The 23,404-nt window shown below is 44.1% G+C and overlaps 1 protein-coding gene across 8 annotated transcripts in view; it reads left to right on the top strand.

Moving 5' to 3' along the window:
* Window positions 1–23,404, top strand: part of MPDZ (multiple PDZ domain crumbs cell polarity complex component) — a 334,396-nt gene that overhangs the window by 92,922 nt on the left and 218,070 nt on the right. For all 8 annotated transcript variants that reach the window (XM_082263865.1, XM_082263863.1, XM_082263860.1 and 5 more), the window contains 5 exons: window positions 6,575–6,764; window positions 9,325–9,411; window positions 10,674–10,750; window positions 13,345–13,491; window positions 20,959–21,129. In XM_082263865.1, coding sequence (XP_082119991.1) covers window positions 6,575–6,764; window positions 9,325–9,411; window positions 10,674–10,750; window positions 13,345–13,491; window positions 20,959–21,129 — 672 coding nt within the window. The remainder of the gene's footprint in view (window positions 1–6,574; window positions 6,765–9,324; window positions 9,412–10,673; window positions 10,751–13,344; window positions 13,492–20,958; window positions 21,130–23,404) is intronic.

Here is a 23,404-nt window from a genome sequence, read left to right as displayed (position 1 = left end):
TTTTACAAATCTCTGAAAAGTGTGGCATGCATTTGTATTGAGCCCCCCTGAGTCAATACTTTGTCTTTGTCACCTTTCTCTGCAATTACAGCTGCAATTCTTTTTGGGTATGTCTCCACCAGCTTTGCACTTCTAGAGTGTGACATTTTTGCCTATTCTTTGCAAATAGCTCAAGTTATGTCAGATTGGATGGAGAGCGTCTGTGAACAGCAATTTTTAAGTTTTGCCACAGACTCTCAATTGGATTAGGTCTTGACTTTGACTGGGTCATTATAACACATGAATATGGTTTGATCTAAACCATTCCATTGTAGCTCTGGCTGTATGTTTAGGGTCATTGTCCTGCTGGAATGTGAACCTTCGCCCCAGTCTCAAGTCTTTTACAGACAGGTTTTCTTCTAAGATTGCCCTGTATTGGGCTCCATCCATCTTCCTATCAACTCTGATCAGCTTCCTTGTCCCTGCTGAAGAAAAGCATGTTAGTAGTTTTCCACCACACACAGCATTTTGCTTTTAGGCCACAAAGTTCAATTTTGGTCTTATCTGACCAGAGCACCTTCTTCCACATGTTTGCTGTATCCCCCACATGGCTTCTCGCAAACTGCAAATGGGACTTCTTATAGCTTTCTTTCAACAATGCCGTTTTTTTTGCCACTCTTCCATAAAGGCTGGATTTGTGGAATACATCACTAATAGTTGTCCTGTGGACAGATTCTCCCACTGAGCTGTTGATCTCTGCAGCTCCTCCAGAGTTACCATGGGCCTCTTGGCTGCTTCTCTGATTAATGCTCTTCTTGCCCGGCCTGTCAGTTTAGGTGGACGGCCATGTCTTGGTAGGTTTTTAGTTGAGCCATACTCTTTCCAATTTCGGATGATGGATTGAACATTGCTACGTGAGATATTCAAAGCTCAGGACATTTTTTTTAACCACTTAAGCCCCAGCCCTATTTCGGACACTTTTTGTTTACAAGTTAGAATCAGTATTTTTTCCTAGAAAACTACTTAAAACCCCCAAACATTATATATATTTTTTTAGCAAAGACTCTGGAGAATAAAATGTCGGTCATTACAATTTTTTTTGTCACGCGGTATTTGCGCAGCGGTCTTTAAAACACAATTTTTTGGGAAAAAATTTGAAAAATAACTTTTCACTGCATTTAAAAAATACTAAACAGTAAAGTTAGCCCATTTTTTTGTATATTGTGAAAGATGATGTCACACCGAGTAAATAGATACCCAACATGTTACAGTTTAAAATTGAGCCCCCCCGTGGGATGGCGACAAGCTACGGTCAATAGAGATTTCAATCTGCGACGCTTTAAATTTATTTAACGGTTACCAGTTTAGAGTTAGAGTGTAGCTCTTTTTTTAAAATCATTGCCCACGCTCTGGCGATCGCGGCGATACCTCACATGTGTGGTTTGAACAGCGATTTAATTCGTATTCGTTATACGTATACGTTTTTTTTTGTGCGCAAGCTAACGGTGACGGGGGCGGCTAAATTTTTTTTTTCCTATTTATTTTTTCTTTTTTTTTAACTTTATTACAGGTTTTTAAAAAAAAATAAAAAATCTGATCACTTTTATTGCTGTCACAAGCAATGTAAACATCCCTTGTGACACCAATATGTAGTGACAGGTACACTTTATGGAGGGATCGAGGGTTTAAAAGACCCTCGACCCCTCCACTACACTTTCCTGTATGCAAAACACCGAAAACGGCATTTTTGCATACAGCCGTTTTTCAAATCTGCCGCCTTTTGCAGCACAGTAACCCGGAAGTGACGTCATGGACGCCGCCTCCGGGTTACGTCATCGGAGACCCGATCTATGCCGTTTCCAGCATTCATCGGGACTCCATCCAGCCGGCGGACGTGCCGGCTGGGTGCTCAGGGCTCCCGGTGGGAGCGCACTTTCGGCCGAAAATAATCCGTCGTGTAAGCATTAAAATTTTTGTATGCCGACACCAGAGCGGCCGATTGTTCGCCAGTCAATACAGAATTCGGCCGACAGACAGCAGATTTGCAAGACTGGGCATGCTCAGAAAAGAAAAAACACAGGGAAAGTTAACCATCACATGACATCACTTCTGCAGTCGGCTGTAGTCGGCGGACAAAATTCTTGTGCAGTCTTTTGCACTTTTCAACAGACAAGACAGCCCGGGGACAAAAGACGGCCGATCGTTCGGCCGACAATCTGCACGTGTGTACGGGGCATAAGGTTCTCTAACAAACCTCTCTAACAAACCACAGAACAGCTGTATTTATACTGAGAATAAATTACACACAGGTGGACTAGATTTACTAATTAGGTGACTTCTGAAGGCAATTGGTTCCACTATATTTTAGTTAGGGGTATCAGAGTAAAGGGGGCTGAATACAAATGCACGCCACACTTTTTAGATCTTTTTTTTGTAAAAAATTGTGAAAACCATTCACCATTTTCTGTCCTTTTACAATTATGTGCAACTTTGTGTTGGTCTATCACATAAAATCCCAATAAAATACATTTACGTTTTTGGTTGTAACCTGACAAAATGTGGAAAATTTCAAGGGGTATGAATACTTTTTCAAGGTACTGTATAGTCTGAGGGGTTTTCTTTCAACATGTTCACTATTCCCTTGCACAAAGAGGGCATTTCTGCATTAATACCCACCATATTTCTTATTGCTTCCATTCACCAGGGAGACTTCTTGACTTCTGTGGACATCAAGGATGCATACCTGCATGTCTTTGTCATTCCAACACATCTACCTTTCCTACCTTTTTTTGTTGTTGTTCACCTATACTACAAGTTTGTGGCCCTGACTTTTAGCCCCCAACTTAGTTGCATACCGAAGTGTTAGCTCTTTAGGCCATGCTGTGCTCCCATGGAATACTCATTGTGGCATAATTGGACTATTAGGGTACAGTCAGCAGGGGCTTTTTTCAGACCATGTGGCATTGACTGTCTGGAAGTTGCAGCAGTTTGGGTGAGCCCAGAACTTTCATAACTTTGTCTCAAAATTACTCATCATTTTGAGTATCTGTATCAAGTCCTGGACACAGCTCGGATCAGAGTTTTTTTTTTTCACAGGAGAACTTTCATTATTTTCTGTCAGATTCAAGCAGCTACTCTCCCCCTTTGCATGGGCCCGATTGTGCCTTCCTTTACGACAGTTACATTTGCTCAGATTCACTCTAGGCCTCTACAACAAAATGTTCTGTCATTATAGAACAAGTCAAACAAACCCCTGGAAGCATTATTTAATTTGGCAACAAGAACCAGTCTGTCCTCAGGAAGCCAGCTTTGGAATGAGAAAATTCCTTCTGGAAGATCCTCACTGGGCACCCTGTCAACATCCTGGAACTTCTGGTGATTTGGCTTTCTGCAGCATTGGACCATACTGCTCAAAGGGCATAGAGCCATGTTCAGTTGGACAAGGCCATGGTTGTGGCATACATTAACCTTCAGAAAAGATTCTGCAATTTTGCTTGGCAGGACAGGTACATTTGTTCCTGTCCTGAGCAGAACATCTTCACATTCCTGATTATTCCACCCAGGCAAAGACAGTTGGCAGGCAAACCTCCTTAGCTGGCAGCACCTGGACCTGGGGGATTGGTCCCTACAGCCAGAGGTTTTCCAAGATATGGAGGGCACTGAGTGTGGGCATTCTAGCCTCTATGTTCAACAACATACTGGAGAGGTTTGTCTTCGGTTGCAGGGATCATCTACCAAAAGCAGAGGATGCTCTGATTACTCCGTGGGACTGGTACATTCTGATCTGTGCTTTTCCTCCCTTGGAACTAAAGCTGACGAGCCAAGTTATTCTTTGTTCTGAATTGGCAAAGGCAGATATGGTATGCTCACCTGGCGAGACTCCTGACTGTTCTGTCCCAAGGACCATTTTGCCATTTTACGTCACAGTCGCTGGCTGTAACAGCATGGCTTATGAAGCTCTGTTTTTTGAGTCAGGAGCATCTCTTTCCTATGATACTAACAGCTAGGAAAGATACTTTTCAAGAGGTCTATCATCCGATATGGAGGCATACTTGACTGGGGCATGTGCACAGGGCTCCCACCCTATGAGTGTTTCTATGGAATGAATCTTCTCTTTCCTGCAGTAGAATCTGGACCAATTGTTGTTCTTGGCACATTCAAGGACCAGGTTTTTGCCTGGTCTATCTTGTTTCAGAGGCCATTGGTTATTTGCTCCTCCAGTTGTCTGAGGCAGTCTCTAGTTTTCTGTTGACTTTTTCATGCTTAGCTTTTATTGGTATGTTGCCCTCCCCCTTTTGGATGTCCATCATTGGACGAGAAGGTAAATAGGATTTTGTACTCGCCATAAAATCTTTTTCAAGGAGTCCACTGAGGCTCTCCCACATGCTTTATATGCTCTCCATTTTACCTTTCTACAAGACTGAGGTACAGTATCTCACAAAATTGAGTACACCCCTCACATTTTTGTAAATGTTTTATTCTATCTTTTCATGTGACAACACTGAAGAAATTACACTTTGCTACAATGTAAAGTAGTGAGTGTACAGCTTGTATAACAGTGTAAATTTGCTGTCCCTTCAAAATAACTCAACACACAGCCATTAATGTCTAAACTGCTGGCTATAAAAGTGAGTACACCCCTAAGTGAAAATGTGCAAATTGGGCCCAATTAGCCATTTTCCCTCCCCGGTGTCATGTGACTTGTTAGTGTTACAAGGTCTCAGGTGTGAATGGGGAGGAGGTGTGTTAAATTTGGTGTTATCGTTCTCACTCTCTCATACTGATCACTCGAAGTTCAACATGGCACCTAATGGCAAAGAACTCGCTGAGGATCTGAAAAAAGAATTGTTGCTCTACACAAAGATGGCCTGGGCTATAAGAAGATTGCTCAGACCCTGAAACTGAGCTGTAGCACAGTGGCCACGACCATACATGCTCAGCGTCCTATCCAGAGGTTGTCTTTGGGAAATAGACGTATGAGTGCTGCTAGCATTGCTGCAGAGGTTAAAGGGGTGGGGGTCAGCCTGTCAGTCTGTCAGTGCTTAGACCATACGCTGCACACAACATGTGCTGTGACATACTGAAGCAGAGCAGGATCGCCTCCATTCGGAGACTGGGCAGTTTTCCAGCATAACGAACCCAAACACACCTCCAAGACGACCACTGCCTTGCTAAAGAAGCTGAGGGTAAAGGTGATAGACTGGCCAAGCATGTCTCCAGAACGAAACTCTACTGAGCATCTGTGGGGCATCCTCAAGTGGAGGAGCGCAAGGTCTCTAACATCCACCAGCTCCTTGATGTCGACATGGAGGAGTAGAAGAGGACTCCAGTGGCAACCTTTGAAGCTCTGGTGAACTCCATGCCCAGGAGGGTGAAGGCAGTGCTGGAAAATGATGGCTACACAAAATATTGACATTTTGGACCCAATTTGGACATTTTCACTTATGGGGTGTACTCACTTTTGTTGACAGCTGTTTAGACATTGATGGCTGTGTGTTGAGTTATTTTGAGGGGACAGCAAATTTACACTGTTATACAAGCTGTACACTTGCTTTACATTGTAGCAAAGTGTAATTTCTTCAGTGTTGTCACATTAAAAGATATAATGAAATATTTACAAAAATGTGAGGGGTGTACTCACTTTTGTGAGATACTGTAAAATGATTGTGTGTGTGTGTGTGTGTGTGTGTGTGTGTGTGTGTGTGGGGGGGGGGGGGGTGTTACCCTGTGCTGACCAAGGTTTTTTTTTTTTTTTTGCCATTGTCCATTTCTCCTGTAGGCAAGATGTATAACCCAACTGTCCTAAGAATTCCTGTGTACTTCAATAGACTCCCAAGGAAAGGATTTCACCATGAAAACCTATTTTATTCCAAGTATTTATTTATTAAACATATTTTTGGATATATTCAGTTTGAGTCTTGATATCAGCCTCCCAAGTATAGCAGCAGAGTAGTAAGAGGGATGCCTAATCAGGGTTCTATTGCTTTTCACAGTGCTGTCAGACATCAACTTTAACCAGTAGTAGTCAATTTAGTTAATATAGGAGGCCTCAAGTGCACCCTCCCAGTATGTCCAGAGGGATGCACAATAATTAAATTTTAATACTTTTGCTTTTATTAATATATTCAGTTGCAACACATTCAGAAAAATAATCTATGTAAAACATTAACTCATTAATGGCTCATTTACATTGTGTTTGCAGTTACATGTTGAGGACATTTTTCATAATATGTGCCCAAAAGCAAGCAAAAAAGCAAGTAGACACAGCAGTTGAATTTTAAGCTTGCATGGTCAAATCAAGGAAGAGTGAATTCTGACCAGTTCCTCTGAATAACTATACTTCTCTCATGCTTACCCAATGAACTATCGCCATAATCCTTGTGCCTTTTTGCAGTATGCTGCCCAACACATTTATCTAAACAAGTAATATTACCACAGGGTTAGGTTTACAACCTTACATTTTTTTTAAAGAATGCCATTTAATTACCCTTTTTGTTTGTTCTTTGGTAATATTTGACTATTCTGCTCAGTTTTAATAATATTTGAATTTAATATAGTTTATATTCTATTTTCTTACTGTATATACTTTAATTAGGTTGATGGGACGAATCTTCAGGGTTACACCAACCAGCAAGCAGTGGAAGTGTTACGTCACACGGGACAAACTGTCCATCTGACCTTAATAAGGAGAGGTCAAAAACAAGAAGTTATTCCTCATCCAACTGAGGAATCTGCAAAAACAAGTGACCAAGCTATGACTTTACCAAATGAAGAAAACGATCAAGGTAAATTACAGCGTTATACTAATCATGTACCTGATAGCTGATGTTTCCAATTCAGTGATCTCTCACTGTATTATCAGATCAGTTCAATGTGCTATAACAGCATCAACTCTTCTGGGCTGTCCACAAGGTTTGGAGTGTGTCTATAGGAATGTTTAACCTTGCTTTGTGCACTGGTCGAAATAATTTGGTGGAGAGGGGAATTTTTGGTGTGGGGTTGTTTTTCAGGGGTTGGGCTTGGCCCCTTAGTTCCAGTGAAGGGAAATCTTAAGGCGTCAGTATACCAAGACATTTTTGACAATTTCATGCTCCCAACTTTGTGGGAACAGTTTAGGGTTGGCCCTTCCTGTTACAACATGACTGCGCACCAGTGCACAAAGCAAGGTCCATAAAGACATGGATGAGCGAGTTTGAGGTGGAGAAATTTGACTGGCTTGCACAGAGTCCAGACCTCAACCCGATAGAACACCTTTGGGATGAATTAGTGTGGAGACTGCGAGTCAGGCCTTCTCGTTCAATATCAGTGCCTGACCTCACAAATGTGAATTTGGAAGAATGGTCAAACATTCCCATAGATACACTCCTCAACCTTGTGGACAGCCTTCGCTGAAGTGTTGAAGCTGTTATAGCTGCAAAGGGTGAGCCAACTCAATATTGAACCCTATGGACTAAGACTGGGAACCCATTAAAGTTCATGTGCGTGTAAAGGCAGCGTTCCAATACTTTTGGTAATATAGTGAATATCTTGTTTTTTGCAAGTGTAAAAACTGAAACTCTCACTGACCTGGAGCAAGTATATGCATATCAGGTTTCAGGACAAAATGCTTGTTATGGGGCACTTAACCGGTTGCCGACCGCCGCACGACTATATACTGCGGCGGTCAGCCCCGGCCAGGCAGAGTGACGTATCGGTACGTCACTCGCCTGTCACTGACTTGCGAGCCTATCGCGGGCGGGCGCGCGCCCGCCGCGGCTCGTTCACAGACAAGTCAGTGCGTGTGACCGGCGGACTCGATGTCCGCCAGTCACACTGCGATCGCTTCTGTGAAGGGAGAAAGACAGAGCGGCTTGTGTAAACAAGCTGCCTGTCAGTTCTCCCTGTGTAAAAGTGATCTGTCTGTTCTACTATGTAGAACGGTTGATCTTTGCTTTTACACCAATAGGAATGTCCCTACACAGTTAGAATCACGCCCCTAGGACACACTTAACCCCTCCCTGTCCAATAAAGTTAACCCCTTCCCTGCCAGTGTCATTTTTGCAGTAACAGTGCATATGTATAGCACTGATTACTGCAGTAATGTCACTGGTACCCCCAAAAGTGTCAAAAATGTCAGTCAAGGGTCCGATCTGTCCGCCGCAATGTCGCAGTACCGAAAAAAAAATCGCCAATCGCCGCCATTACGCGTTAAAAAAAAAACACCAAAAATGACAGAAATCTTTCCCTTTGTTAGTAAACGCGATAACTTTTGCGCAAACCAATCAAAATACGCTTTTTGCGATTTTTTTTTTACCAAACATATGTAGCGTAAAACAAATTGGCCGAAAAATGTTAAAAAATTTTGATTTTTACTTTTTTTTTTGGGGAATTTCATATAAAAAAATGTGAAAAATATTGTTATTTTTGCAAAATTTACGCTCTTTTTTTGTTTATAGCGCGTGATCAAAAAATCGCACAGGTGATCAAATACCACCAAAAGAAAGCTCTGTTTGTGGGAAAAAAGGACGTCAAATTCGTTTAGGTACAGCGTCGCACAACCGCGCAATTGTCCGTTAAAGTGACGCAGTAAAAAATCGCAAAAAAACCCCTGGTCCTTTAGCAGCCAAATCCTCCGGGGCTTAAGTGGTTAAACTGGGCATAGACCGTTCCTTTTTTTTTGGTTCATCTAGCGGGCTAAACAAAAAGAGTCAGATATTTCCATCCACACAACCAAGACGGATGGAGGAATCCTCTCCCCAGGACATTTTTTTCTGACATCTGGACTCTACTGCAGCTGATTGCAAAGATGAGGATAAGAGATTATGCAGAGCGGACATGGATATAGCCTGCTCTGCTGTATGGACAGTTGGATGTGGATGTGAATGTGAATGGACCAGCTGTCCATTTATACTTGACTGCCCTCTTATCTGGACAGATGGAGGGGACTGGTTCCCCTTCCTTTTTTTTGTTTTGGCCAGATCAGAGGTAGGCGGGTGTAAACTGACACAAGTCTGTTTACATTCACCACACCATAGAGGAACAGGCAGACCCAATCAGAATGCTCATGTGCACCTTAGGCTTGTAGAAAAAATACTTGATGTAGGCTGCCATTGCTGACCTTCTAAAGATACTAGTTATCTGGCTATGATGCTGAATTTAAGACTTGTTGAGTCAGTGTCAAAAGACAAGTTTGCGAATCAGTAAAGTCAGAAAAATGTCAGAAGTTCTTATTTGCAGACCTGTTCCCAGTCTGTGGCTGACAGAATCACAGAAACATTTCTATTCTCTAGTAAATAGTTTAAATTCAGATGTGAGTAAAAGCTTGGTAAAATTCATGTCTAAATATTCAACACTTTGTTTTTTCAGAAAGCATTAAGAAAATTCAGCCACTGTCATCACTAAACAGTAGCGATGTTGTACAGCCTACATCTAAAGGAAAAGGCATACAAACAGGTACAGGTTTCCATAGTGTGCTACATGGACTGTGTGTGGGAAAGGCATACTGCAGCAATCTGTCAGTGGTAGAATAGGCCAGCTGTCCCTCAGATCTTCTTCCCAACTATATTGTGGCATCTGACAGTTTTCATTTATTTAAAGAATGTATTAAAAAAAAAAAAATTGACCTCTGTTTTTTCAAGCCTTTTTAAAAAAAAAAAAAAATGCATATGCTGCTGTTTAATTCTTTGTGATATAAAGTAAAGAACAACAATATGGTTCAAATCCTGCTTTTTTCTCTGCATGCTGTTTTTGAAAAGAGAATGAAGGTAAAAACTGAGTACTTAAAAGAACCCATGGCAGTATTTTCAATGATGAAAAACTGCTGCATTTGCATCATATGGTCGTTTTATGGGATGCAAGAAGAGATGTATTTAATGATAGTGGGGGAGACCTTCATAAACAAAAGTAATCCCCGCTAGAATAGCAATTAGAACATTTTTTATTAATGGGATAGTTAGCAATTTACTATTTTTTGTGAGTAAAATTAATGACAAAGTTGCTTCTATGATTTTTAACCCCACATACCCATTAACATGTTATCAGATAAATCTGATAAATCCTCAGTGTGTGTGTGACTTTTATATATCTAAAAACCTCTCTATAACAGGGCCTTGCTTATGGCACTTTTCCACTGCTAGTACCGGCTCGGCTCTACTCGGCCCTGCTTGGCCCGGTTTGCTTTTCCACTGCTGGTACCGCATGGTATAGTGTCGGAACGGTTCGGTACGGTACGGTATAGGTTTGCTTTTCCACTAAAGTAGTACTAAAGTTAAGTGGGTGGGATAACAACGGGGTGGGTGGGATTCTCTGACCAATCAGTGGCTAGTAGTGACTGCATGCAAAGGATTGTGGGATATGGTACCAGTTTGGTACCTGTTGGAACCACAATCTGGTAGGTACTGTTTTTTCAGAGCCGTACCATTCCGTACCGTTCGGTTCCATGCAGTGGAAAAGCAAACCTATACCGTACCGAACCGTTCCGACCCTATACCATGCGGTACCAGCAGTGGAAAAGCACAAAAGCGTGCCGAACCGTTACGGTACCATGCAGTGGAAAAGCGCCACTAGAGAGCCTTCAGAAGAGGTGAAACTATGTGGAAAGATAGTCAGTACTATTATGTAATGGGAGTGCAGTCTTTTCATTAGCTGGTAGGTGAATTTAGTGATTCCAGTATTGGGTGAAGAATTGAAATTGGCAATTTTCTTTTCTTTTCTAGACGAATGCCTACCTGTTGATGAAGATGTGCTTAGAAATAAATGGCAAAGAATAATGGGAGAAAATTGTGAAGTTGTGGTATGTTTGTCCTTAAATGTAATCTCTCATTTTACTGTTGCTTAGTGTATGCTTTTAATGGTAAAGTTTACCTTGATCTATAGTTGTGCATACATCCCTGCGCTGGCATTGGCCAGACTTTTTTCAATGGTATAATGTGATTACATGCATAGATTCTAAGTAGCTGCACAGGGTTGTTCCAGAGAATTAAGGGTGGAGAGATGTCGGCCTGTCATTTGTAGTATAAACAAGGTATGCAGCGCTTGATAAGATTAATTTAGCAAAAGCTAAAACAATAAATACAAATCCATGATGATAATCACATCATAAATTTAAAACATAAAAGTCCATAGGCAGAGGGGCCTCAAGAACAGTCCCATGAACCAAGTGATGTAATAGCGATGAAACCTCCACCAAACACCAATATGTGTGGCCTCTTACCAAACGCAGTTGATCCCTATTACAGGGATCCACAATCGCTCCAATGTTAATCTTCACAATTATAGATGGATGGATGGATACTCGCTCTTGTTGACCAGACCTCAAACAGCTCAGGGGTAGTTCACCCTCATAGGCAGTAGGGACAGTTCAGATGTACCATAAATGTAAAGAAGGAAAACTCCTCATAGTGCAGTAAGTTGAACACATGACTTGATTGTAAGCTTACCTGTTGGTACAAGTATAAATACAGACTCTACTACCGCTTTAAATGTTATAAATGTCCCCACTTCAATATGCAACAGCTCACTCTCAGCTTAAGGCCTCATGCACAATGGACATTTTTACAGCTGCTGTTTTTGACTTCAGATGTTTTTTTTTTTTTCTGCAGCAAGTAACCTCCCCAGCATGTTATCCTATGTGTCCATACACACATAGGCTGTTCCCAGCGTTTTTGGCAGAGGGGCTTTCTGGCTGGAAATAAACCCCCCAGAACTAGTGGGTTTTAGGAGGAGTTGTTTTAGCTCTAAAAATGCTCTAACTCTGGTAAACACAGCCATTCTGCGTTTATCAGCGTTTTTGTACCATAAGGTTTTGTGGGAGTATAATTTTGGTAAAAAAAAAATTGAAAAAAAAAACCCGCTACACTTAAAAAGCGTTGAAAAATGCTACTGCAAAACTCATTCTCCAGCTAGAGCTTTCTACAGCTAACGCTACGGGCGTTTTTATAACGTCCAGTGTGCGTGAGGCCTAATAAGTGAACAACACAATAAGATTATCCTAATTGTTTTAAAATTACCTAATGTCACATTCTGATGGAGAGAAAAGCAAAATTATGAATTGAAAGCTGAGTGGTTGTTATATGTTAGGGAAGACCTGTAGTTCTGAAAAACATGATGTTCACCAAAAGAAGTAAGGTGAGCACCACCCCTGGGTTTTTCGGTCATGGTTCACACCAGTGCAGGTTTGAAATCACACTACTTCAGTGCGATTTTAAAGCCGCGGATCAGTGTGATTTTAATGTGCGATTTCATTGCGGCTTGTGACTCCATTTAACAGAAGTCAATGCTAGTCGCAATTAAATCTCAGAAAAGTAGTGCAGGAACCTTTTTTCTGAGTCATAACAATGCGAATGGTTCTATTGCTGCAAATGGGGTGCAACTTGTCATGCATTTTTGAACTGTCAAATCGCACTGATGTGAACCAGGGCTCAGGTATGAAGGTTTTTAAACTTTCTGGGAGCATGGTATAAACAGCTAGGCTACCATAGCAATTTCTACTAATACATTTATTATTGCTGGCTAGGCCTGCCAGGTCATACACTGATAGCTGTCCACATGGTAGATAAGCATTATACCCTGCTCTGTCCTGCTATCCTCTTACTTGCGTTTATTATTATGACATTGTTAGGAGAATGCTGGTATGATATTAGGGGTAGCATGGGTTTTTCTGAAAATCAGGGAAAGACAAGGGTGGTAAAGTATGGAGAGAATGGGGAAAAAGTTGACAATAAGTTCTTTAATTAGTTACTAGTTTTCCAGTTAGATTACACTCCAGTTAAAATAAAAAATAGCGCAAATTGTACATTGTAACTATAGCCTACCTACACTGGCCTTTTATTTTACATTAGGCATGTTTGTTGTATTGCAGGAAACACTTGCATTTGCCAGTGACTTTACAATTTTTTGGTAAATGCATACAAGCTGCATTATGTTGTTAGGTGATGTGATTCATTTTTAACCACCAGTGTATTTCAGCATAGCTGAAGCGCTGATTCGGTCTTGTGCATGTCCACTGCAATACCCTGTGTCCACAACTTTTTAAAAGTTTTCTTTATGTGTTACAAAAAATTTGTGTGTATAAATATGCAGTTTGTATAACTTTAAAATTGTATTGTTAGAAAAATATAGCATATAATATTATGTCAACATTATTATTATTTTTTTTTTTTTTTTACCTCTGCTATATTTTCTTCCTCTGTTATCTCTTCATTCCAGGGATGACAGTTGGAATGCGTTTAAGACGTGTTCTCAAAACACAGCACAACTTATAAAGTTGTCATGGGAACATGAACCCCTACATATATTCAATCAAGTTATTACAGCTTTTACTGATACCTGTTCTAAATAAAATTAGATAATTCTGTGCATTGCTTTTTTTTATTATTATTTTTTAAGGTTGCACAGGTTAGCAAATTTAGTGAAAGCAGTGGATTAGGGATAAGTCTGGAAGTTTCTGAAGGCCATCATTTCCTGAGATCTATATTACCTGAAGGACCAGTTGGTCGCAGCGGAAAACTTTACAGCGGAGATGAATTGCTGGAAGTAAGATCTACTTGAATTAGAAATGCACATATACAAATAGTTACAAACAGCTGAATGTGTATACCAAGTGTTTGTACAGTACTTTGTCATGATTTAGTGAAGATATACAGTATTATCTAACATATTTAAACTGAAAAATAACTGCTCTTACAGTAATAAGCAGCAAACATATGTGAGACAACACAAATAAACCGAGTTAGGATGGCCTCTTACCGTAACAAGGAGACCTGTGAAAGTCAACAACACCTGTGGTATAACCCCACCAGGGCCTCTATTATGTCGAGGAAACATGGGTAGGTGCTTGGCTCAATCTGAAGTTCTTTGTTTCGTTTGCAGGAACATGGACCCTCCAATCTGGTATGACACTGATGTGAAGCTTTTCAGCAGCAGAAGATTCTCCCTTTTCTCTTACGTCCTCCGACAGTCGCCGCCCACTCACACAGTCTTCACCAATGGGTATTGACCTTTGCTCCGCAGGAGTAGCTAGGCACAAGACTTGTTAGTAACAAAAGCTTTTAGCATAGACACACCCCTAGGGGCTGTCCCACTAGTCAATACCTCCCTGCACCAGCATTCCCAACTCAGTTTGATTTTGCCTAGCTTAGGAGTAGCAGGCTTTCCTGTGCTGGGGCTTCAGTCTCAGCCTTCTACCCTTTTTTTGATTTTATTTCAAGTGTTTTCTCTTTACTTTACTAGCTGTTATTTTGTCAGCTCTTAGTTAGGGATCTTCGGATGAAGATGCATCATGCGGAGCTGGGTATCGGACTGGCCGTCCTGGATCCCAGGGCTGAGGGCCAGATGGATCCCCAGCCTGCCATCGAGCGTTCAGCTACGGTTCGCCCTGGCGCCATGAACGACCCATCCCTGCTCGCTGCAGGGATGCTGCCTGTGAGGTGGCTACCTCACTGGACGGCATTCTGCGGTCTTGTGCTGCGGTCCACTGCGTCCCGGCTGCGGCTCTCCCTGTCATTACGGATAGCGGTTTGTCGCTTGGAGACGGCTCCCCACGCCATCCGGTACGGTAAGCACCTTCTGTGTGGGGACCATCTGTCTGGGGTGTCAGTCTGTGGCTGTGTGTTACCCCCCATGTCTGTTAGGTGCGGGCTCCCTGCCCTGTATGGGGTTAACATGCCTTTATGGGCTGCGGGGGGCCCTCCCGCTCTGCTGTGAGGATTCCTCTGGGGGCGATATGTGTGCAGACATGCTGCAGCGGCAGCCGCTATTGCGGTCCGCCATTTTTTTGTAATATGCTGTGGGTGGCCAGTTTCTTCTGGCCCTGGTGCAACGATGTGTTTTGGCGCCAATCGGCGCCATTTTGGCGAAGACATGCGCGCATGTTTTCGAGCACATGTCGGCGGCCATCTTCCTGTAGCCTCTATCCCTTATACCGAGCAGCCATTTTTTTGCCTGAGCCTCATGGGTTATATAAGTTCAGCCGGTTCTTGCATCACTTCCTCTTCTCTCTGGAACAGCGATCGGTGGCATCAGGCTGTTGTGCTCTCTCCAGGTTTTTTCCTCTATTGTACTGTCCTTCCTAACTCAGTGTTTTTCTGTCCCTGTGGGGTCGGTGCATACAGTTAATGTACGGTGGGCTGCGCTCTCCGTAGTGTTAAAGGGCCAGTACCTTTTTTTCTCTCATTCCTGTTTGGGCATGGATTCTCAGGATAGCAAGTTTCCCCTCGCCCTGGTGGGGGACCAGGGGGCTGCTGCACCCCCCGAGGGGGCTGATCTGGCCACTGTAGTGGCGTCCTTGGTATCTCAGATGCAAGTGCTGATGGCTGAACGATCTGCAAAGAGGGCCAGGTTATCAATTTCCTCTGATTCAGAGGGCGATGTGGCTGCTGTGGCTGGCGTGCCCTTCTTAGGGTCTCGCTCATCTCTGGACCTTATGGGGTCTGAGGGGGAGGCGGAGGGGGTTGATACTTCTCCCCCTGGCTCGCCTGAAGAGCTTGCACTCATGGATGAGCTGATTGCCTCCATAAAGGATACGCTGCACCTGGAGGATGAGCCCACTCCTCCTGCTAGGGTGTCCTCTTTTGGGACACACAGAACCCGCAAATCAGCTCAGGTTTTTCCCTGCCCTGCGGAGTTTCATCACACTGTTAATGAGCAGTGGCGCAATTTAAAGAAGCCCTTTACTGTGCCCAGTAGGTTTAAACTGCTTTATCCCTTTGCGCCGTCCACCGACGAACGCTGGTGTGTTGCGCCTCAAGTGGATCACGCTGTAGCCGTTTTGAATAAGGCTACCCTGGTTCCTACTGAGGATACTCCCGTTTTCCGGGATCCTACGGACAGGAGATTGGAGTCTCTTGCCCGTCATGCATACATGGTGGCTGGCTCTATGCTCAAGCCTATTTTTGCTTCGGTTATGGCAGCCCAGGCGGTGGCCGATTGGACGAAGGTGATCAAGCGCACCCTGGTGGCTGATTCGGCTCCGCCGACCACACTGGCTATGGTGGTTCAGATCCATCAGGGAGTCATGTACTTGTGTGACGCGGCCTTGAATTTGGCCCCTTTGGCTGCACGCCTGTCTAGTGTTGCGGCGCTCAACCGTCGTCCGATATGGCTGAAAAGTTGGTCGGCCGACCAATCATCTCGCAAGACGGTAGCGGATTTTCCCTATGCTGGTTCTCGTCTTTTCGGCGAGGCTTTGGATACTCTGGTGAAGGGTGTTACTGGGGGCAAGAGTACTCTTTTACCCCAGAATCCCAAGAACAAGTCCTTCCGTGGCAAGCGGAACTCCTCGTTTAGGCCCTCTCAAGGGTCCTTTCGTGCCTTTAGGTCGCAATCCAAGGGCAAGCCCTTCAAGGGCCAAGGCTCCCAGAAAAAGCCGCGGGCAGGTAAGCAGAAATCCGGTCAAGTCGGTTCTGCAGCCAACTCCGCTTCCGCCTGAAGGGGCGCCCTCACCCGCTTCTGGGGTGGGGGGACGTTTGCGTGGTTTCCTCCAACCTTGGCTGCTCCGCATCCAGGACAGATGGGTTCAGGAAATCGTTCGATCAGGTTACAAGATCGAATTCCTTTCTCGGCCGGCGGGCAGATTTTTCCCCTCAAATCTTCAGCTGACTCTGGATCGTTTGCGGGATCTGCACCTAGCGGTGCGGGACCTGCGGGCCTAGAGAGTGGTGGTCCCGGTACCTCATCGGGACAGATTTCGGGGGTTTCACTCCAATCTGTTCACTGTGCCCAGAAAGGAGGGCAAGGTGCGTCCAATTCTGGACTTGAAAGCTCTGAACCGCTTTGTGCGTGTTCGGAAGTTCCGCATGGAATCCCTGCGCTCGGTGGTGGCTGCCCTGAGTCCGGGGGAGTTTTAAAGGATGCGTACCTACGCATCCCCATTTTCGAGGGTCACCAAAGGTACCTTCGATTCGCCATTGCGGAGGAACACTACCAGTTCGTGGCGTTACCTTTCGGTCTCGCTTCGGCTCCGCGGTTTTTTACCAAGGTTCTGGCGCCGGTTCTGGCCCTGTTACGGGCACAGGGCATTGCGGTCTTGGGGTATCTGGACTATCTCCTGATAAGGTCGAATGCCAGCCAGGGCCTGTTGACCGACCTGTCCACCACGATGCAGACACTTCAGGAGTTCGGTTGGACCATAAATGTTCCAAAGTCGACTCTGTGTCCTTCGGTTCGCCTCCCCTATCTGGGGATGATTCTGGACTCGGTTCAGGCGAAGGTTTTCCTACCGGAGGTCAAGCTCCGGACACTTCAGGACGAAGTCAGGTCCCTCAGGGACAACCGATTCTCGTCTCTCAGGACATGCATGAGATGTCTGGGGTTGATGGTCTCGGCCTTCGAGGCGATCCCCTTCGCCCAGTTTCACACGCGGGGTCTCCAGGCGGAGATTCTTGCCAAGTGGGATGGGCGACCGCTGTCTTTGGATCTGCAGGTCTCATTGAGTCACCTTCGCAGGTTAGCCTCGGAACCGCACACGGTGATTCTGGTGGCACCGGACTGGCCTCACCGGTCTTGGTACACAGACCTCGTTCTGCTGGCAGTCGAACCTCCGTGGCGCCTACCGATTCGGGAAGACCTTCTGTCTCAAGGGCCGATCTTCCATCCTGCTTTACAGTCGCTGGCTTTAATAGCCTGGCTGTTGAAAGCAGGGTCCTGAAGGACAAGGGTCTCTCCCCTGAGGTCATTCCCACTTTGATCATGGCTAGGAAAGCCTCTGCGGGGAAGATTTACTACCGTACTTGGTAAGCGTACTTTGCCTGGTATGAGTCCAGAGGGTTTTCCCCACGTTCATACTCGGTGTCGAGAGTGCTGGCTTTCCTCCAAACTGGGGTGGATCAGCGTTTGGCGCTGGCCACCATAAAGGGCCAGATCTCTGCGCTGGCTGTTCTTTTTCAACGCCCTGTGGCGTCAAATTCTTTGGTTCGCACCTTTGTTCAGGGGGTGCGTCATTTGGCCCCTCCTCGGAGGGAGCCTCTGCCTCCGTGAGACTTGAACCTAGTTCTGTCCGTGTTGCAACATGCTCCTTTTGAAAAGATCAGGGAGATCTCGTTACCTCTGCTGTCCAAAAAGGTTGCCTTTTTGGTGGCCATCACTTCGGCTCGCAGGGTATCGGAGCTGGCAGCGTTGTCCTGCCGCTCTCCCTATTTGGTACTTCACAAGGATAAGGTGGTCTTGCGACCTAACCCGTCCTTTCTCCCGAAAGTGGTCTCGGATTTTCACCTCAATGAGGACATTGTCTTGCCTTCGCTCTGTGCGAAGCCTCAACATCCTAAGGAGGTTGCCCTGCATTCCTTGGATGTTGTCCGGGCGATAAAAGGTTTACCTATCGTCCACTAATTCTTTTCGCAAGTCGGATTCCCTCTTTGTCCTTCCTGAGGGACCTCGGAAGGGGATGGCGGCGTCGGCTGCGACCATCGCCAAATGGATCAGACAAACTATTGTGCAGGCCTATGCCTTGAAGGCGAGGGTTCCTCCCTTCCCTGTGAAGGCGCACTCAACCAGGTCTTTGAGTACGTCTTGGGCCTTCCGGCATCAGGCTTCAGTGGCCCAGGTGTGTAAGGCGGCGACTTGGTCGTCCGTTCACACCTTCTCCAAATTTTATAAGGTGGATGTTCAGGCATCGGCCGATGCCTCCTTTGGCCGTAAAGTTCTCAGTGCGGCAGTGCCTTAGGGACCCTTGTTTTTGGGTCTTTGGCTGTTGGGGTGGTTTACCCCTGGGTTACTTGTTTTCCTGGGTTGTTGCTCCTGTTGAGCGCCTTTTTTCCGGTTGCCCAGCTGGTTCTCTTACTGTGGTAAGGTTCCTTTCTCTGATGTGGGTACTGCGTTGCTTTCTGCGGCTGCGTTTCTCACCCCTCATGTCTACACTGCTTTGGGACATCCCATTGGTGAAGACTGTGTGAGTGGGCGGCGACTGTCGGAGGACGTAAGAGAAAACGGAATTTTTGTAAAATCTTACCGTAAAATTCCTTTCTCTGAGTCCTCCGACAGTCGCCGCCCCCCGCCCCTCTTTTGGGGTTTTTGTGTACTCTTACTGCTATGCTACCAAACTGAGTTGGGAATGCTGGTGCAGGGAGGTATTGACTAGTGGGACAGCCCCTAGGGGTGTGTCTATGCTAAAAGCTTTTGTTACTAACAAGTCTTGTGCCTAGCTACTCCTGCGGAGCAAGGTCAATACCCATTGGTGAAGACTGTGTGAGTGGGCGGCGACTGTCGGAGGACTCAGAGAAAGGAATTTTACGGTAAGATTTTACAAAAATTCCGTTTTCTCCCACATTTAAGAGGAAGAATCTACTGCTGCTGAAAAGCTTAACATCAGTCTCATACCAGATTTGAGGGTCCATGTTCCTGCAAATGAAACAAAGAACTTTAGATTGAGCCAAGCACCTATCTGTGTTTCCTCGACATAATAGAGGCCCTGGTGGGGTTATACCACAGGTGTCGTTGACCTTCACAGCTCTCCATGCGGTAAGAGGCCATCCTAACTCGGTGGAGGAACTTCACTTTGGGTGTTGATAGCCACAGGTTTGTGGGAGGAATGCCTTTGAGGATGCTTCTTACTTCATTAGTGTTTTACATCGATAAGCGATGGACATTTTTTCACTATATCATTTATTGAATTTCACATTTTTATGATATATATTCATCAATTTAGCGCAACTTTTCTTTTATTCTTTTTATCTGACATACTTTAGATTCCCCCTGCAGGTAAAACTGGAACTGTACCTTTCTTATTTTGCAGCAATGGCAATCTATGGAATTTAATTTTAGCTGAAAGGACAAACGAACTCTGGTCACACATAATACAATCTAATTGTACAGTTTGTTTTACATTTGCCAACAATTATGTATAGCAAGAGTCAACTTTACAGCATTTCATTGAAGCAGTTGTTTCAACAGATCCTTGCACTGCATAGATTTGATAAAAAGAAAGTGTGTATGTTGCCTAATGAGACTACATTTGGTCACGTTTTATGATCTTATAGCACAAAGGACAAGAGTCCTTATGTTGCTAGCAAAATAAACATGCTTTCAATCCCCTTTTACTACAAAAAATGGTCTGATGTACGGATATACTTTTCATTTAACATGGAAATAATTCAAATTTAATGATCTATAACTGCAGTTTGTGTGTTGTTTCTGTTGGCGAATAAAAAAATGACCTAATTTGCTTATACTCTACTTTATCATGCTTGCTGTGGTTTTGTTTCTTTTACAGGGCAACATAACATTTAGTGGCTGCAGATTCAGTATTAAAGCTAAAGGTTAAAAAGAAATTACCTACAACTGTAGCCACATTACTTACCTGTAATGAAACTTGACCCACAACATGCAGGCAGCTGGATCCTAGAGAAATCTTCATTGCAGTGATGCCCTGTCCTCTTCCTGACTTTACATTTCCAGTGTTGCAGTGAATAACCACTTTGGATCTTCAGGAAGAATAGCAGTAAAGATAGTCCATTGAAGGTCTGCCCCTTCCTCCTCCTCCTCCATTGAGAAACGTTCTTTCACTGTCCGTAACACGATCTGTGAATGGGGGAGAGAATCCTGTGACTGACCAGGCTCCCTCATTCCCAGATACTGTAACAGGCAGTGTAATCAATGAAATAACTTTTCTTAATGGATGAAAAGGAAGGAGGAGGCGTGTCCCCTTTTAGATTATCATTACTTCTGCTCTCTCTAAAGACCCGGAGCTGTTAACCATTGCAGCGCAAGAAGTTCAAGGAAAGGAAGGTGACAGATATCCCTACTTTTAAGATTTCCCCTGGATCCAGCTACCCTCACAACTTGGGGCATACTTCATTACAGGTACGTGATGTAAGTACATTTTAGATTTAATACAGTAGTATTTGTCTGGGTTTTATATTATACTTTGTGAGTATTCATACTTCTTGGGTCTGAAGTAGGTCTTCAGATTCCCGTTAAATTGAAACAATTCTTTAATTTCCTGTCTCAAGTTGCTTTGTGTACTATGCATTTAAATTAATGTAAGGTGGTCTATCTAACTTCTTTAAGGTAAATGAGGTCTCGCTACTTGGTCAGAGTCATAAAGATGTTGTAAATATCTTGAAGGAGCTGCCAATTGATGTAACTATGGTATGCTGTCGACCAGTCCAGCAGCTTAATAGCCCCTGTAATGATGATGAACAGTGCATTTCAGAGAACGACATCCATCTGATTGAAAAGGTATTTATTAAATGACTTTCAGAATGTTTTTTTATATATGTAATGCATTGAAATCTCTTTGAATTAATTCTCTACTTGGTGAGAGTATCAGGAGTGGAGCATATATTGGCTCTAACTGACACTGTTCTGTATGGTGCATAAATTGATAAAGGAATGTGTATCATTAATTTTGTGTGGTGCTGTAGGTCACAGCCAAAAACACATTGCTCATATTTAAAAAATGATATGATTTTATTTATATGATGTATTTGTGCTTGTTTTTTTATTATTCTAATTGACATTTGTTTTGTATTTGGTTATATTCAATAATGTCTTACTGAATTATATTCAGTACTGTATGATTTAAGGCAGTATTTTGAATAAATTGTGAAGTTTCAGCTGCAAGAGAAAAACACACTGCACACTGATGTGTTGGGGAACCATATTAAAATTTACTCATCAGGGCAGCTGTTATCCATCACTGGAGATTGGCTGTGTGTTTGTGTCGAATGTAAGTTCGACCCTAACATCAGCTGTTCATGTGTTCGCTGAACGCACGAACAAACAGAGCGCTCGGTGGGAAGTTCGCCTGCCGAGGAGCGCCCCATAATGCACTGCGCTCTTGCAGTGCATTGATTGCTGATGACTGGCCAAAGCATGCAGCTGATCTGTATCCTTCACCAATCACAGCACAACTACTGTAAGAGCCATGATTGGCCAAAGGCAGGATGCCTTTGGTCAATCATGCCTCAGGGGCTAAGTCCACGCCCCACACTATATAAGGCTTCTGCTTACACCGCAGCCGTGTATAGTGTATGACATTGGAGATTAGGCAGGTAGTTAGTGGATAGTGTGTTCAGTCAGTTTAGTGCAGTCAGTGTAGTGTACAGGCATACCCTACTTTTAAAATGTATGGATATGTTGTACTCCTGGTTCCCCTCTCGGTGCTCCCCAAGTTTGGTGTCCCTGTCACTTATGGTTCGGGAGCAGTGCCATGTCAAGCTGACCAAGATTTCCCATAGACGACAATGAGCACTGAAATCGGAAAATTGGTCTGGACAGGAAGGGGGTGAAAGTGCCCTGTATTTGTGGTTAAGGGAAACCCTATGACAGAATTTAAAAAAATGATGTGGGGTCTCCCCCCAAATCTTTACCAGGCCCTTATCCGAACAGCCCCCCCCGCCCCCCCCGAACCATACCAGGCCGCTTGCCCCCAACATGGGGAGGGTGCTTTGGTGTGCGCCCAAAGCACCATGTCCACATGTTGATTGGGACAAGGGCCTCTTCCCAACAACCATGGGCTGTGGTTGTGGAGGTCTGCGAGTGGGGGGCTTATCGAGATCTGGGCGCCCCCAGATCCTGGCCCTCCCTATGTTAATGGGTATGGGGTACATAGTACCAAAAAAGTGTCAAAAAGTAAGAACCACAGGAAACTGTTTTTGACAAGTCCGTTTTGACAAGTCCTTTATTAAAAAATAAAAAAATGATGTCCCTCAATGTAAATCCATCATCAATCACAATACCCGAAAAATCGAAAAATTTAAAAATGCTTCTGCCTCTTGGGAGGCGTCCCGCCAAATGCCTTCTCTCTGCTTTGCCAGCTCTTATCTAGGCAAGGAGCGGGGCCACCCGGCTAAGTCACCTGGTGGCACCGCCCTTCTGATGTCACATGATATCAGAAGGGGGTGGTGCCTGGTATGGGGGGGGGGGGGTGGTGCCTGGTATGGGGGGGGGGGTGGACTCCACACAGTTTTTTTAAAAAATTTTTTACATCTGTATTGCTGGGAGCCAGCAATACAATACAGCCAAAAGCAAGTTTAGTTGACATTTTTTTCCCTTTAGAAATGTCAATATTGCTGCAGCAGGCTCCATGCATCGTACAGATGTGCCAATTTACAGGCATATTAAGAGGACCCCCCCAGGCACGATATTTAAGAAAATTTTTCATTTTTATTGTTTTACTTAAAGCATCATTAAAATCACTGCTCCTTTAAAAACCATAGTTTAAAAATTATTATTATTTTTTTGCATTACCCGGGTCCCCATACACTTTTTATGGCGATAACTTGCATATAATCCTTTTAAAATGAGGACTTTTGATTTTTCATGTTCGTGGCCCGTAGACTTTAATAGAGTTTGCATATTCGCTAGAACATTTTCCCTGTTTGAAATGTTCTGTTGCGAACCACACAGGGGTGTTTAGCCCATCCCTATCAATCGCTCTCAGAGCTTGTTTGGTCACTGGAAACAGCGCTAGGACTGGAACAAGCATATCTGTAGAAGGCCCGAGCCAGTA

The sequence above is a fragment of the Pelophylax lessonae genome (genome assembly GCF_965119305.1).
Source record: "Pelophylax lessonae genome assembly, chromosome: 1".
NCBI lineage: Eukaryota > Metazoa > Chordata > Amphibia > Anura > Ranidae > Pelophylax > Pelophylax lessonae.
The sequence above is the reverse complement of the archived record's forward strand: the minus strand, read 5'-3'. Positions and strand labels throughout refer to the sequence as shown.